We start from the raw sequence: 16,803 nt of genomic DNA on the forward strand, positions 1-16,803 counted from the left end.
GCTTTGAAATAATCGAAGGAAACCTGTGGAGACTGCGTATTTACTGGGCTGGGCCACCAAAAACAGATCCACTCTGCCCCATAGAAACCACCACAAATATTCCTGCAGCAAGTATCAAATAATAAATTAGGGGTCTCAGAAAGAGTCCATTGCAAGGGGTGGGGGGAGAAGCCGGCCTCTCCCAGCAGTCATCTCTTCATCACTGAGACTTGTCTTCAGAGGGAGGGTCCATCTCTGTCAGGACAGACAGGGACACTAACTGGATCAGCCGGGTCACACAGGCTGGGAAGAAAAACAAGGTTGGTCAGTCAGGGAAGCTGGGGAGGGGTGGAGAAAGATTCACCTAAGAGAGAGATCATCACAGGAGGAAAGCCATACAGGTGGTCCTCACTTAATGACCATTTGTTCAGTGGCGGCTGAAAAAACTGGCTTACAAGCAGCGGTCACACGACCGTCACCGTGTCCCTGCAGTCATGTGATCACGATTTGGGTGCTTGGGAATCGGTTCGCATTTAATGACCGTCACAGCATCCCGTGCTGGCTGGAGAATTCTGGGAGCTGAAGTCCACACATCTTAAAGTTCCCAAGGTTGAGAAAAACTGCTCTAAACTCTCCATACCATTCTGATACGTATACTGTATATACATTTTTTAAAAATTCCCTTCTCAGCCCTATGGGTGGTGTGTGTCTTCCTCAATCTCAGTTCCTCTATCGGGCCTGGGAGTTTGAAGGTTCTGCGCAGGATCTTGGCTGTTCCTAGACTGCACCCTTCGGGACAGAGAGCTCGGATGTTGCTCCTGGGATCTGTTGGAGCCCCTCTCCCAGCTTGGGGGTCACAGCCCCGAGTGCCCCTCCCACACCTGGGACCACTTTGGCTTTCCCTTTCCACACCCTCTCTAGTTCCTCCTTCAGGCCCTGGTCCTTCTCCAGCTTCTCATATTCCTTCTTCCTGATGGTGCTCTCACTTGGCACCGCTACATCTATCACCACTATAAAAATGTTATAGGTGTTTCTTTTGCAATGTCCCTGAGGAAGGAAACTTTGTTTTCCAAAATTTGCTTAGCAACTGAAATTCTGGTCCCAATTGTGGTCGTTAAGTGAGGGCTACCTGTAATTTGTGGAATTGTGCTGAATTCCCCCTTCTTATGTAAAATTAGATGTTCTTTGAGAATTCAGCAGTCAGGGAAAAGGGGGAAAACAAATCCTATTCATTCTCATTTCCCAGCTTCTACCCCTGCTAGTCTTTTAGGTGCTCTGTTGGGGGCCCAATGAAGAGAGAAATCAGAAATCCCAGAAGTGGAAGCTCTGATCCACTCACCTGTCGCTCGGCGTAAGCAGTGTGGTTTCTTGTGCTCTGGGACTCGCACCACCAGGAAATAGACCGGAAGCCCAGACGCTGCTATGGCAATGCCGATGGCCGAATTGATGGGGTCAGTGTAGAGTGGTACAGCCACCAGAAAGATGGTGCACAGGCAAAAAATGATGGGGAAGATGATGCTCAACTAAAGGATACAGAAATAGGGATTGGTTGCAGTCCAGCTGATCAAAGGGGATAATTTTACCTAGATTAAAAGAAGCTGATCTTCCAGGTGTTAAGGAATGGATTCAAGATGTGTGTTTGTCATCCATTTTTAAAATGTCTTTTTATATTCTGAAAATGAGAAGATGGGGCAATTTAGTCCTGTACGGTCTAGATTTCATAATAAGTTTAAGGACTGAATGAATTTTAAATTGATACTATCTGGATCTTAATTTTTTTTTCTTTTTTTATCACTTTTTAAGTCTTTTATGTTTAATTTATTTTAATAGTTATCAGATATGTGGGGGGGGTTAACTATACAATCTCACATGTATTTTGTTGTACTGATTGTTGTTTGCTTGTTATATTTCACCAATAAATTTTTTTAAAATTAAAAAAGGTACAGTACTAAGGGCCCAGACTTGCATCATGAAATTTTGTCTGCTTCATCCCCTTTTTGATCCCATCCCACCCCCACAGATACTTCTGTTGAGGACTGTCACCTTGCTGTGTAAACCAGATAGGAATCATGACCAGGTGAGCTAATTCCACTTTATTGTTGTCCTGGCTTAAGCAAAGACCACGCTGAGATGAGGAGAACGTCTCTAGTGTTTATTAAGCTGCTATAGTAGACAGAAAATCCTACCAAACTGAAGGAGCGTGGGAAAACCCAGACAGATAAACCCCCAAACTCAAGGTGGGTCTGTTCTGGGTTTCTTTGAATGACAGCTCAAAGCCTCTAAACTACGCATGCGTTTTTCCCCCTGGATAGGGGCCCTCTCCTGCTCACCATCCGTACTCATAACAATTGTAAAGCTACATTGACAGAATGTTGCAAGTCTGAAAGTACAATTCCTCCCCCCCATTCCCTTTACAGCCCAAGAAACTAGGGAGGGTCTCTTCTGAGCCTCTTGCCCTGCCCACTATCCAGCTGTGGGCTATGTCCTCTCTTATCTGACCGTTCCCTTGGCAATATCTCTTCGCCCCATCTCCCAAGGTCTTCCCCTCATGCCATTACAAGGACCCAGCACTAATGGAAAGGAATCTAATCAAGGATAGTTCACCAGCATTATATAATTAGCTTTGTCAGTTTAACACGGAGTTGGCAATAGATATTTTAAATATTATACAACTAAGGCGGCAGGTTTCCCTACCTTGAGCGGACGTTCCCTGGATGGTTCCTTCCAGCGAAGGTAGAGTTGACCTGCAATTGAAAGGCCGACAAAGAACCAGTAGCTGAAGCTGTAGTAGTTGATGAGTTGGAAGATATCCTCCACACAAAGATAAATCAGGGCCATGGCTCCCTGAGACAAACACAGGAATGAAGCAAGGTCCATCATAATCAGCAGAATAATATTTTGGTTTTCCAGCTGCTTACTGTCCACCCACGTCACTTAGAAGATGTAAGACATGTCTCCAAAAAAAGTCCAAGGAACAGAGTTCATGACACCAATTCTTCCCACGTCTGTCCCAAGACACCACAGGCATTTCCAAGATTGGTAACTAGGATCATTTTTAGATAATGACTCATTACATTTGATCTCAACCTTCCTTTCAGGAGCTGAACTGTGGTTTCTCAGCTTGCCAACAGCTGACAATTCACACCTACTCTTCCAGCTGGTGCAGGGATGAGCTGGCTAGGTGAGGGCAACTTTAGACTTCTGGAGGCCTGAGGCTCAGCCCATCACTGTTATCTATGCTCTTGAATTCACTCCAGCTGTCTCACCCTGCAAACACACCACACCGCTGTTTGGGAAGCCAAAGAGAAGTAGGACTGCACAAGAAGGAGGTACGCAGGAATGAACCATGACGTGGGCTGTTTCATGGCTTGGGAAGAAGAAAGAAGATAATTGTGGCTCATCTTTGTCTTCCTGTGCACTGTCTTCTTTCCAAGCTGTTATGCAGCTGTATGCCAGACTGGGAGGCATATGATCTCTCCCAGCTGGGATGGAGAAAATCTGCCCACCTTTTGCCCAATATGGACCTTTGAAAGTCAGGATTGTACTTTCAAAGAAAGCTCAACATCCTGAAGACGGAAGGCTTAACTCTCCCACCTGTTTTAATATTGGGCAGCTGCCCATGGCTGGGGAGAGGTACCTATGGGTGGACATCACGCATCCCAGAGGGAATGAGTGAGGTTAAGACAAGGCAATTGATTTTTAGAGTGCTCGTTATTCACCCCTCCTCAGCTTGATCCCCATGGGCCACTAGGGTGTGATGTGAGCTGGAGTCCATCCCTTGCAGAGTTCACCAGTTAAGGAAGAATGTCGTTTCTTCTGCCGGGCAAACCCCTCAAGGTTACTAGGAAATCGGATAGGGGAGATTTAAGGCTGACTCCACCTCCCTCCACCAGGCCAACTGGATCCATGCAGACCTACTCACACGGTGCCCTCGGACTTACATTAAAAAGCAGGGCCGGCACAGGGGTGAACCGCTCCACATGGATCATGCAGATAGCATCTGGTAGGTGCCCCTCCCGGGAGCCAACGAAAAACAACCTGTCGAGAAAGAACAAGGGAGAATTGCATTCAAGGCCAATTCAAGAAGGCAGGGGTGCATGACTCTTCTGCAGCCCTAGAGCACTACCCCTCAATTGCTTTAAGATGGGAGTTGCCCAGAATTCTGGCTGGGGAATTCTGGGAGTTGAAGTCCACCCATCTTAAAGTCGCCGAGGTTGAGAAACACTGCACTAGTGTGACAAAAGAAGAATATTATTAAATACACACGGAGTAATCCTATCAACTCTACTAAATTAACTGAATTTCATTTTAATCAGATGTAGGGGCAGATTAAATTATATCAGATGAAATATAGTTCATGTCCTGGCTCACTTCCCCCAACGTGCCACTCAAACGCTCATCCAATCTGGCTGAACTGAAGTGTACAGCTCACAATAAGCTTCAGGTGTCCCAAAATCAGTTGTCCTAGACAGGGACATCCACAGGGACTCAAAAGGGAAAGAAAAAAAAAGCCAAGAGGATGGCTGCAACTACACAATCAAAATCCCATCCCTTGGATACATGATGTGAAGGCCCAGCTCTCTGGAAAAGGCTCTGATGCTGGGAAAGGTGGAAGGAAAGAGGAGAAGACGACGGCCAGCAGCAAGATGGATGGACTCAGTTACAGTGGTGCTGGGGTCACTGTTGGAAAAAGACTTGAAGGACCAGGTTAGGGATAGATCGTCATGGAGAATGAGGTCCCGAGGAGTCAAAAATGACGTGATGGCCCATAATCGATCAATCAGTGTGCAAAAGGGGGCTGGGGATTCAATCATACAGTTGGAAATATTATCTTAACTTTTTTGGCCCTCTCCGCATGGACATCCCTGTCTTGGAACTAAGGCAGATGATTCTGATCACCTCCATTGGCCAGAGAACCAAAGACCCCTAGGAGGTAGTATCTACTATAACAGTACAGGGAAGACCAATCTAGACCTTTATTAAGGAGCATGTCGCACTTCCCATCCAGAAAAGAAGGCTGTTACAAACTGAGATCAACCTAGTTCCATCCACTGGCCAAAGAACAGACTGCTGCTCCAGATTAGTTTCTTTCTTTCTTCCCCCGTCCTTCATCCTTTCTATCATAACTACGTCAGCCTGTATCTTTCAATGCTGTACGTCATTTAGGAAATATCTTCGTAAAGAGCAACAGTCACATACTCACAGGATAGTTTAACTAAGGTGCCACTGCTTCGAAAACAATCTTCTGGACATACAGTATATTTGCATTACTTGGAATAAGTTGAACCTTCTTAGGAAGGGCTTATCTTTGATTCTTTATTAAATCTGTCACTTTAACATCATCACATATTAAGGAGATGGAAAGGATTCATCTCAAAAGGAGAAACACCCCCACAAGCTTTTTTTTGCCACAAACGGGAACAGAAATTTAATTGTTTACTGAGTTTATAACTATGCTCTGTTTTGCAATTCCCTGAAAATAAGGCTGTTAGAAAATCAGGAACGAAATTCAGCATATTTTGCACACGCGGACAGTGATTTCTAAAGTCTTCAAACTCCAGTAAGTTTAACGCTTTGGTTTCACACAGGAAGACTTCGGTGAAATAACTATGGAAAGTTACTAAGGAGTTTCTGTAATAAGGAATGTTCTTATTTCCAGAGGATTATTCTCATGTAACTGGTCCCTTAAAGCAGAACTTTTAAAATTAGTCTTGGAAGACTTCTGAGAATAGAGAGAACATATACCACAAATGTTTACCTGGAAGCAGCTAAGATAGAGGCATTAAGGCCTCCAAAGCAGGATAAAGCCACAGCAAGTGGGATGACCCAACTCATCACTCCAAAAACTTGATTGCCAAAAGTCTAAACAAAGAGAGAATCTCATATGAGCTGCCGGCATTTATCTTAGGCTAATGGGTCCCTAGCATCAACATCATTCCCAAAACAACAGAAAGGTCTTATTCAATGTGGTACCCTCCATATATGTTTCCCTGCAATGCCCACCATCACCAACTCGGGGAAACTGAAATATGATACCATTCTTCTATGGTATGATACGATCCAGTAGGAAGTGAGAAATTTCCACAGTTGTTATCAGACTCCAGTTGCCATAAACCAGAGCTGATGTGGTGTAATGGTATGTGGGAAAGATCTTGGGCGAAGAGATGCTGCCAAGGGAACGGTCAGATAAGCAATGGCATAGCCTGCAGTTGGATAGGGGGTGGGGCAAGAAGTTCAGAAGAGACCCTCCCTAGTTTCTTGGGCAGTAAAGGGTGGGGGGAGAGAATTGTACTTTTAGACTTGCAAGAATGATGTCGGCCCCATGGGGTATACCAGATAGGAATCGTGGCCAGATGAGCTAATTCTACTTTATTGTAAAACTACATTGACAGAATCTTGCAAGTCTGGAAGTACAGTTCTCCCACCATCTCCTTTACAGCCCGAGAAACTAGGGAGGGTCCCTTCTGAGCCTCTTGCCCGGCCCACTATCCAGCTCCGGGCTATGCCGTCTCTTATCTGACTGTTCCCTTGGCAGCGTCTCTTCGCTCAGTCTCCCAAGGTCTTCCCCACATACATTTACACGCGGCCAACGATCAGCAGGGATTCCAGCCCAGGATCATTGGAACATTCATACACTTCCCTCTGCTGCTCTTGCAGAGAAGTCAGCAAAACCTTTCTTGATGCAAGAGAAGATCCCCAAATGATGAACGAACCGCCAGAATTCCCTGATTGAAGTAACTTTTCTTAGCAAGTGTCCTTCTCTCCTGACTCCTTGGAATTAAGCCATTTTAGGGACAAAAAGCTTTGCGGGCAACCAACTGCTGGGTTTCCCACTCTGCCCCTCGAATGGGGAGGGGTGCGCTTACTAACCACTGCCACCGCATCGCTCGACAGGATCTCCGTCTGGCTCAGCACCGTGTAGTATGCCAGGTTCGTCATGATATAGATCACCGTGACGATCGGCATGGATATTCCAATGGAGAGCGGCAGGTTCCTAAGAAGTGGCACAAAGAAAAGGGATGCATTCCCACCTTCTCATTGTTGGTGCCTCTGCTAACACTGTTCCCACGTTCTGTGACCTGGCCGCCGTCCCCTTCAGAGGAGCCCAGGCTAGGAGAAGCAGCTGGAGAAGCTAAATTCCTTGGCGAAGCTCACAGAATCCTTCCTTCTCCAGGCTTAGCTTCCAGGTGCAATTAAGTCTCCTGGCTTTCATTTCATTTCATTAAAAGAATAGGGACAAGGTCCCAACGCTGGGTTAAGAGAGCATTTCCGCCCTCAATTTAAAAAAGAGAAAATCCCACCTAAGGCGAAAAGCTCATGCTTCATTCCATTTCATAATCAGACTTGATATCCTTGCAAGATACGTCGTCGGGGTTCAGGGTAGCTCTTTGAAAACTGCAGGATTTCCTCAGTGAAATCCATATTAGCCCCGTCCTCCCTTCAACCACCCTGAGCAGATACAGGTAGTCCTCGCTTAACAACCACTCGTTTAATGACAGTTTGGACTTACAACGGTGCTGAAAAAACTGACTTACGACCAGTCCTCATGCTTACAACCATCGCAGCATCCCCACAGTGACGATTTGGGCACTTGGCAACTGGTTTATGACCATCACAGTGCCCCAAGGTCATGTGATTGCCATTTTTTACCTTCTCAGCCAGCTTCTGGTAAGCAAAATCAATGGGGATCTGTGTGATTCACTTAACAACCACGTGGTTCACTTAATGCCTGTGGTGATTCACTTAACGACCACCACAAAGAATGTCATAAAATCAGGTCAGATTCGCTTAATGACCACTTCACTCAGCAACCAAAATTCTGGTCCCAGTTGTGGTCATTAAACAAGGACTACCTGTACAAACCTTTTGATTTGGAAGTGTCACGATATATTTTATCCCACCTTGATAAGAGCTGTGCCTGACTTTGTCCAGTAGATGGCACTCTCTCCCCACCTCAGCCCTTCCCAAATAAAGACCCAGGGATTTGAATTAAGAGGGAGGAAAGAACAAAGGTGGGTATTTCTCATGGACTTTCGTGGTCTCCAGCACCCCGGTGCATCAAATAAATAAATAATAATAATGCCCACAACCACAGCCCATTAATTTTAATAGGCTAGCCCAGTGTTTCTCAACCTTGGCAACTTTAAGATGGGTGGACTTCAACTCCCAGAATTTCTTCAACTCCCAATGGCTGGCTGGGGAATTCTGGGAGTTGAAGTCCACCCATCTTAAAGTTGCCAAGGTTGAGAAACACTGGGCTAGACCATGTGCATTCTAGCACACAAGAAAGAGAGTGCTCCTTCAGCCAACGAAGAACTTCTAACTTAATCCCCAGCAAGGAATTTATTGGCTGGAGACAAAGTCTGAAGAACAAGGAGGGGCCAGCAGCTGATCAGGTTTAGCTTCCTCCCCCAATTCCCTCTTTGGGAGCTGAGCAAAAATTCTAAGGTCATTCTAGGAAATGGGTGAGGAAGCAATGCTGCTTCTCTGGAGAGATATCTCAGGCACTACCCAAAAGCTGCAAGCAGCTGGATTCCACTCCACGGAGCACGCAAAACCACAGTGATCTCACAGCCTGGGACGGAGCCCATATTTTCCTGAAACTCAAGACCGCAGTTTGAATGCTGACCTTTCGGGGTTCTTGATTTCTTCAGTGACAAAATTGAGGGTGTCCCATCCAGAGTAGGAGAAGAGTGCAGAGTAAAGAGCCAGTGCAATGTTGCCCACGTCCCAGGCAGATCCCTCAAAAGCATCAGTGAAGTTCTCAGTCTGCCCTGCAGGGGAAGATAAGGGTTCACCCAAATGTGTAAGAAGTCCTTTAATGCCTCCCCAGTAGGGGTGAGGTTTGAGGAAATCTAAGGGGATCCTAAAATCCTGTCTGGGGTGTGGTGCACATGACGCCCATTCACACGTGCAGGCCATCCCTTGAAGCTTGTAGACACCCAGTAAGAACATTCATCCAAGTGTGAATTAGCTCCAAGAGATCACCAGAAAAGAAAGCAGATTGGAAAATTTGGTTTGACTTTGGATCAGATCTCATCTCTGATGTGGGCTCGCTCTGATCACCCAGGATGGAGGTACCCGAGAGGTCGGGGTTTTTTCATAGAAGGAGTAAAAACACAATACAGGTAGTCCTCACTTAATGACCATTCCTTTAGTGATGGTTCAGACTTAAGATGGTGCTGAAAAAAACAACTTACAACCAGTGCTCACACTTACGACCATCGCAGCATCCCTGAGGTCGCGTGATCACAATTTGGGTGCTTGACAACTGGTTTGCATTTATGACCGTTGCAGCACCCCATAGTCATGTGATCGCCATTTTCGACCTTTCCGACCAGCTTCTGGGAAGCAAAATCAATGGGGAACTGTGTGATTCACTTAACAACCACATGGTTCACTTAACGGCCATGGTGATTCACTTAATGACCACTGCAAAAAAGATCGTAAAATTGGGTCAGATTCACTTAATGACCACTTTGCTTAGCAACCAAAATTCTGGTCTCAATTGTGGTCGTTAGGCGAGGACTACCTGTATATACTGCATGTGCAACATGCAGAGGGGCAAGAGAAGTAGCAACACCACAGCCAGAGTTTTAGTACCTTGTCCAATGCAGATGATGCCTGCAATGATCACGGCAATGAGGGCTAGCACCTTGGCGTAGGTGGACATATCTTGTACTCGGGTTCCCCATTTCACATAGGCACAATTCACAAAAGTCAGTAAGCCTGAAATCAAGAGGGAAAAAAAAAAAGCAGAATCACTTACAACAGCGGGGTGTCTATTTACATACCCATGCCCAAGTAAGAAACCAACTGAATTGGTCTCCTCTTGCATTCTAAAACCTAAAGACCCTTTAAGATCCTGTGCTTGTGTACAACAGGGCTTAAAAAAGGAGGAGAAGGCTACTTCTGGATCGCTTCTACAGCACTTCCTTTGTTTTCTCAGCGACTCCCAACAGAAGCGTTAAATGACACCAGCATACCCCCTTTCCACATCACTCTTCAAAGGCCATTCCCATTGCCCACCTGAATCCCTCCCCTATTACTAGATGATGCTTTCACCGTCATTCACTGGCCTGGGGAAAAGGTGTCTATTCTTCAGCTGTTACTATGGATGGAGTTTAAATCTGGCCACCGCTCCTTGCAAGCTCATGAGCCTGCAGTTTTCTTTCCGCAAAGCAGCTTCTGACATGTTTGCTGTGGTCCCACCAGATGGAAGCTACTGGGCGTAATCCTGTCCACAGTGCCCTGGCCTTTTATCTTGGACTTCTTCCCTAGGTCCTGTTTCTTAGTCATGCTATGGAGCAATCGCTCCGCAAAGACAGGGAGCTGGGAGAGCGGGGGGGACGAACGGGGAGAGATAACTGGTAGGTTGGCCGATAAGACGTGAATTCCCAGCTCAGAGCTTCCTCCTCCAACCCACCTTCTGCACGCAGCACTTCTCAATGCCTTGGACTACAGGTCCCATCATCTCCAGCCAACAAAGCCAATGTTACAGTCCAGGCTGTAACCTTCAGATATGTTAGAGGGGAGAAAGGAATCCTGCATTTTGCCTCCTGTTCCCAAGCCTAGGGAGGAAATCCGCCCTAGAGATTTGCAGCTAAGGAAGCCTGGGAGCAAGATTTCTCCCCTAAGGAAGGGGAGAAAGCAATTGGAAGGCTAGAAGCAATCGGGGGGGGAAAAAAAGCCCCTTTTCCCCCCGTCTATTCAAGCCTGTAGCAGGAGCAACCGGGCAGCAACCTTGCAGGTTGATTTTCAGCATTAGGGACAACGCGTGATTCTGTTAAACCATTTCCCTTCCCTGGCTGGGTGCAAGGCCAGATCAACAGCCCCTTCCCCAGAGCAACAAAGAAGGACAAAATAACATCTGGATGCAAAGAAACCGCACAGCTGTCGCCTGATGTGTCTGCTAGTTTCCCCAACCTGGTGCCCAGCCCCCAAAGTTCCCAAGCCAGGATGCCCGCCCCATTAGCAAGACACGAGGTGCCAGACAACCGTTGCCAGTAAACACTGAGAAGTTGAATCAAGGTGGAGGAAGATAGGTCTTCCTGGATTCCACCCAAAGTTCAAAGAGGAAGAACAGAAGTTACTTGTTTATCCAGCTCCTACAGCTTTTTATATTCTGCCCTTCTAACCTTGATCCTTATTCCAGGAACAAGTTGTTGTGCCTCAAGAGGCTGTGGGAGACTCGGCTTGTGGCCAGACACCCAAACCCCCGGGGGCCGGAAGAGAAAGTGTGTAGCTAAGGAGCATCTTCCAAGCTACAGGCTTGATTTCAAGTCCAAGATGCCACTTCCTTACTGCAAAGCCAACGGGGGGATCGGGCATACCTCTTAACCAACGCGTCACTTCTTGATAAACAAGGCAATAAATCCCTCCTTGTTATTGGTTTTTGGTACGTGCCCAGATCTGAGAAACCACAGATATGAGGACTCATTTCCCAATGGCACCACCTACTTTCCGGTGGGAGATGGCAGAAGCAGTCCTGCCAAGTTTTCAAGTAATCCCATTCTCTCTGGTGCCAATCTCTCATGGTACGTAATGCCCAGCTGTGTATGCCAACCTCAGTGTATGAGCTCTGGTCTCCAAACATCTGCCACAGGACAGCCTTCTCTTTTCTGTGCCACCTCAACAAATTACTGTAGATGGCATAGCCTGCTTCTCGATAGAAATACATTGTGTGGGTGTGGGTTGCCACCTGGACCCCACAGATGTCTCTGACCCTGGACAGAGGGCCTTCTGCACCCTTTCACCTTCAACATGGACTGAAGAACTAGATGCTGGCCACCTCTAATGAGGCCAACATTCCAGACAAGCTTTATCAAGAGTCCTAAGTGAAAAAATGGCTCATTTTTTGAGCGGAGACCTGTTCAAAGCACAAGTTAAGGGTTGTCTCAGGTGAGGAGAATGGATCTTTAGTTCCAGCTCTGCAGCTTTCAGAAAACTTCTCTAACTCAGCCTCCATTTTGGCATCCCTGAAATGGGGATAAAGGGAATGGTCTGCTTTTCAGGGCTAGTTCATGGAGGTGAGTTGCTTTAGAAAAGACAGATACATTAGTTCTGATTAATCTCCACTGCAGCCTTCACCCCGCACACACTTTGCTATCATCCCACCTCCAGCCCACAGGATCTGCTCTTTTCCCTCCCAACACAAGCAAGCAGTTTTCCTGCCTAACCCCCAAGCCCACGACGTTCCAGCCGGCACATTCCTGTGTCGCAACCGCGTGGTTTCGGGGGAGCCTGACGCTGCACTTCTCACCAGCCGCTTCCAGACAGCACTTGCCGATTCAGCATGCTGCCTGGCCATCAGCTGAAGTCACTGGCTTCCTGCAAACAACCCAGAATTATCCGCTGGTTAAGAGGGAAAGGAGAGCACGCAGCCGAAAAGAGCTGGAGATCACCAGACCCTGAGTCAGAATGCCCAATGCGGAAAGGGTGCTTTTCTGAACATGGAGGAGGAAAGCCCACTTGGTCTAAGGCAGCAAAAAATCAGGAGGAAACCGGCAGCACCTTTTTGACTAGCCAACTTTATCGAATCTCCTTCAGATTCTCTGAATGTGGAGAGAAGGTCTTTTTCTCCACACGAATGAAGTGACCATTTTCCTGGCCACATCAGAGCCACACGCAGAGACATCCAAGCAGGTTTCAAGGATTAAGCTCCAACCCGGTGGGTATGGACAGGTCTGCATGTGGCTTGCCTCGTACCGCTTTCTCCTGCCATAATGTGGGAGCAGTGTCAGGACCTCTGGATCCTCTTTAGAGCTGTGGCAGAGGAGAATGAGGTCTGGGAAGTTGCAGTGGACCAAAGGAGCAAGATGAACATCTGCAGAGGTGCCACCTTTTCTTTTAGCACAGAGGTACAAATCCTAGTCCCCACATCTTTGAGTGCAGGCTCCATCAGGTTTCAACAGTTGTAATTTTGGCAGCAAGGAGATTATTAAATATACAGGTAGTCCTCGCTTAACAATTGGGACCAGAATTTTGGTTGCTAAGTGAAGTGGTCATTAAGCAAATCTGACCTGAGTTTACGACCTTTGTTGCAGCAGTTGTTAAGTGAATCGCCATGGGCATTAAGCAAACCACATGGTCATTAAGTGAATCACGTGGTTCCCCATTGATTTTCTTGCCAGAAGCTAGCCAGGAAGGTTGAAAATGGCGATCACATGACCACGGGACACTGCGACGGTCATAAATGTGAACCAGTTGCCAAGCACCTAAATTGTGACCACGTGACCGCAGGGATGCTGCAATGGTTGTAAGTGTGAGAACCAGTCATAAGTTGATTTTTCCAGCACGGTTGTAAGTCCGAACCATTGCTAAACTAACGGTTATTAAGCAAGGACTACCTGTAGAACTGGCGAGTAACCACATTAACTAAATTTAATTTTAGATAACTTGAAATGAACATGAAAAGCAAATGTCATTGCTTTCCTGGCCCCACACATCATTTTTCAGAGCATGGTCTCTGCAGTGCCCTTGACCCAGAAAAAAGTTGTGCTGCTCTCCTTCAGCTGGATGACAATGACAATTCAAGCAGAAATCCAACTGGTCACGTCACTACAGCTTGAAACTTTCAAGGGAAGAACTCTGTCTGATTTAACCATCCCAAAATCCAGGAGTGATAAAAGCAGAGGAGCAAAGAGGAGATGGTTTTCACAGGTGCCTGAGTCACAGGTCATCCAGGAGAATGGGATCAGGATAAGGGGAAATAGGAGCTGAAAGCAGGTCCTATCTGAGAAAAAAGATTTATGTTCTTAGGAGGCAGGATAACTATGATTCTATCCCACCCACCCCAAATACAGGAAAGGTGGAAAATGGTGTCAGACAGGACCCCAGGAGGTCCCATTTCCAGATAGAAGCCAGCCTCTGTCTTTGGACAAAGTTGAAACCCCAACACCCCAGTGATTCAAAATCTCAGCCAAAGAAGGAGAGAGTTGCGCAGAATGGGAAGGAAGGTCACAGCAAGATAAGAACAGAGAGATAGATTAGATACTGAGAAACAATCTGCCCTTTGCCTTGCTTGAATCAAGCTTTGGCGTAGCAAAGATTCTATCAAAATACCTAAGTAGCATGGGCCGTTGCCTTGAGATGCCTCCCCCCTCCCCCATGTTTCAGAAGCTAAGAAGCCTTCTCAGGAAGGGTGAGCAGATCAGGGCTGCAGAAATCCAGATGACCACTAGAGGACAGCAACGTGTCATGACCTCAACCGACCCTTTTTTCGGGTGCCATTGCCTCCCCTCTCTGGTTGCACTCACAGATGCAGGCAGCAGCCAGGAGACGGCCAGCCAAATAGGGTGCCTCGCAGGATGGGAAGAAAGGTTGCACCAAGTAGTTGGCAAAGGTGATGGCAATGATGGCTTGGCTGGTGGGTTCAATGATGAGAAGAGAGGTCCATAGTCGTATGAAAGCAAGGAGCTCCCCAAAGGCCTCCAGGATATAGGCATAGCTGGCCCCTGATTTTTTGATGGTGGTGCCCAGCTCAGCATAGCAGAGGGCCCCAAAAACAGAGAAAAGGCCCCCCACAGCCCAGATAATGAGGGACAGTCCATAAGACCCGCTGTAGGCCAGGACGCCCTTGGGTGAGACGAAGATGCCTGAGCCGATCATGTTGCCCACAATCAGACAGACCCCGTTGAGCAGTGAGATCTCCTTCTTCAACTGGATAGCCTCCTCGGAGGATGAGCTGGAAGAGGACAAGGCCCCATTGGTGGCTGTCTTGGCAGGATGGTCATCCTGGGTGGCTGCCACCACATACTGGGTGGACTTGGTCATGGCTGGGCAAGGAGAAAACAGTTTGGTTACTGCCATGGCTGGAAGAAGTGCCCCCCTGCATCCCAGAAGATGTTTTTTTTCCTCTGGAAGTGATCCAGACAACATATTATTAGCTTCCCCAACCTGGAGCCTTCCAGATGTGCAGTCACTCCCCCTCGTCAATACAGCTACAATCCATCATGTACCCATTTGAGGAGGGCTGGTACCAAAGCAAGCTTTGGGGGGAAGGGAAGGCTGAAGCATAGCTCACTTGTCAAGGAGATGCAAACAGAGCTTGGCTTGTCCTGAAATGAAATTCACCATGACTGGATGCACACACAGTCTGCTACGCCACAGTTTGCCTAAATGTGGTTTACTAAACAAATCAGCCAGTTCACACAAGCCACTAAGCCAAGAGCCAAACGTAACACAATCTGATTTAGTGCAATGTGAGTCTGGTCTCTACCAGGAGACAGATACAAAATAGAGGGAAAGGTTGGAAGACAGATGTTCCTTGGCTTCCCAAGTGCTGGAATCCAGGACCTGAGTTTCTCTGCTAAAGCCAGGGAGGAAGAGCTTGAAATAAAACTGATTTTTTTTTAATCTGGAAGAAGGATCAAATGGGCAGAAATAGACAGGTTTGGCATCCAGATTGCGGGCACACCTCCTGTACATCAGAAAGGCTATGAAAAGTTACATCTGGAGATTCTAAAAAACTTTGAACTAAAAGCTCTGCCTTAGATATTCTGCCCAGAGGGAAGAGACTGTAGTGAATGGAGCCCAAGCGACTGAAGGGAGGCAGAACTGGGATTTCTGCTTTAATCAGGGGCTGGGGCAGCCGTCTGATGGCTGGAAATCGAGATTCTAACCCCTTCCACCAGGGGACAGAATGAGACAAGGATGGAGAGGATGCATAAGAGATGAACTGAGAAGGACTCACCACTTCTGGACTTAGGTCTCCCTTCTGATCTGCCTGCCTGGCCCCACACCAGCTTAGGAATAAAGAATTAGAAGCTGTCAGGACAGCACTTTTAACTTGAGGAACTAAGCAGGGCGACTGGAGGCGGAGTGAGGGGGTGTACGGGCGGGTGAGCCATTGAGTCCAAGGTCCGTCTGGTGCCAGGTGGGGGCAGAGAGGAGCTACCTCATCACTAAGGAAGATAAGGGACTGCCAGTTCCTGCAAATTTCCTCCCAGCCATGCCCAAGAAGAGTGAAGACTTCCTGCAAGAAAGAAAGTCTTGCCCTCCCTCCACCCACCCAAACTGTTCTTTCCTGTATCTGCTTTCTGCATCCACTCTCATACAAAGCCTCCAGGTCACACCAAGCTCTAGAGAAAAATCATAGATTTCTGCTTCCTATCAGTGCAACTTTCAAATCCAAAGGCTCAGTCCCAGAGGTACCCCAGGCTGAGAAATGTGTTTTGAGCAGAAAATGCTTCCCGTTTCTTCTTTGTGTTGTCTGCAGAACTGAGAGTTCCCAGGGCAAGTCGGAGGAGGAGTGGGAGGAATATAAGACAAGTAGAAATCAAAAGTAGTCCTGAAACTTTTATTGTAGCCAGTTGTACACAGATCAGTGAGTGGCACTGAGCAATGTTCAGTCCCAATGAACTCTCCATTTCTATTATTGCACTTTCGTCGTTTTATTTCTGAACTCTTTTGTCCAGTAAAGAATTCTGGAAAATGCAGCAGCTGACAAATCTTTTTCTGCCACTTTACTGGGCTACAGGCTTGGGATTAGCACCCTCCAACATGCCCCTTATCGTCAGAAAGTGCTGATTTTTAAAGCTCTTGGTGCAGAGCTAGAGCTCCACTCCAAAGTATTATTTGGATCTGGTGTGTGTGCTCCAGAGGAAAAGACCCTCTCCTTGGAGAAAAAAAAAAAAAGGAAGAAGTGAGGTCTGCACAGGCCTACAGACCCCAGACCCCATCTGATGCTCTGGGCAATGGTTCCACCTCGACTCCCATCATTCCCAGCTAGCGCTGTCTAGACCCGATGGGAGAAGTTCAGAGCGCCAGGTTGGGGAAGGGTGCTTATTAGAAATACAGTAATATATTATTCCTCTCTGCGTT

At 47.1% G+C, this 16,803-nt stretch overlaps 1 protein-coding gene across 1 annotated transcript; it reads right to left on the reverse strand.

Annotated features, from left to right (window-relative positions):
- Positions 1-24: 24 nt before the first annotated feature.
- Positions 25-15,809, reverse strand: SLC7A7 (solute carrier family 7 member 7). The gene is made up of 10 exons (XM_063301541.1): positions 15,674-15,809; positions 14,238-14,756; positions 9,583-9,708; positions 8,609-8,753; positions 6,850-6,973; positions 5,738-5,841; positions 3,921-4,017; positions 2,674-2,823; positions 1,319-1,502; positions 25-282 (listed from the first exon to the last, which is right to left on the reverse strand). The coding sequence occupies exons 2-10, from the start codon at positions 14,752-14,754 to the stop codon at positions 200-202; spliced, it is 1,530 nt and encodes a 509-aa protein (XP_063157611.1). The 5' UTR covers positions 14,755-14,756; positions 15,674-15,809; the 3' UTR covers positions 25-199.
- Between the last annotated feature and the right edge of the window lie 994 nt (positions 15,810-16,803).

The sequence above is a fragment of the Candoia aspera genome, chromosome 4 (assembly GCF_035149785.1).
Source record: "Candoia aspera isolate rCanAsp1 chromosome 4, rCanAsp1.hap2, whole genome shotgun sequence".
NCBI classification, from domain to species: Eukaryota; Metazoa; Chordata; class Lepidosauria; order Squamata; family Boidae; genus Candoia; species Candoia aspera.

Coding starts and splice junctions, on each gene's coding strand:
- SLC7A7 (XM_063301541.1), bottom strand. CDS start 14,754: ATGACCAAGTCCACCCAGTATGTGGTGGCAGCCACCCAGGATGACCAT. Junction 5,842..6,849: donor CGAGCGATGCGGTGGCAGTG/GTTAGTAAGCGC, acceptor CTCTTTGTTTAG/ACTTTTGGCAATCAAGTTTT. Junction 2,824..3,920: donor TGCCGGCCCTGCTTTTTAAT/GTAAGTCCGAGG, acceptor TGTTTGTCTCAG/GGAGCCATGGCCCTGATTTA.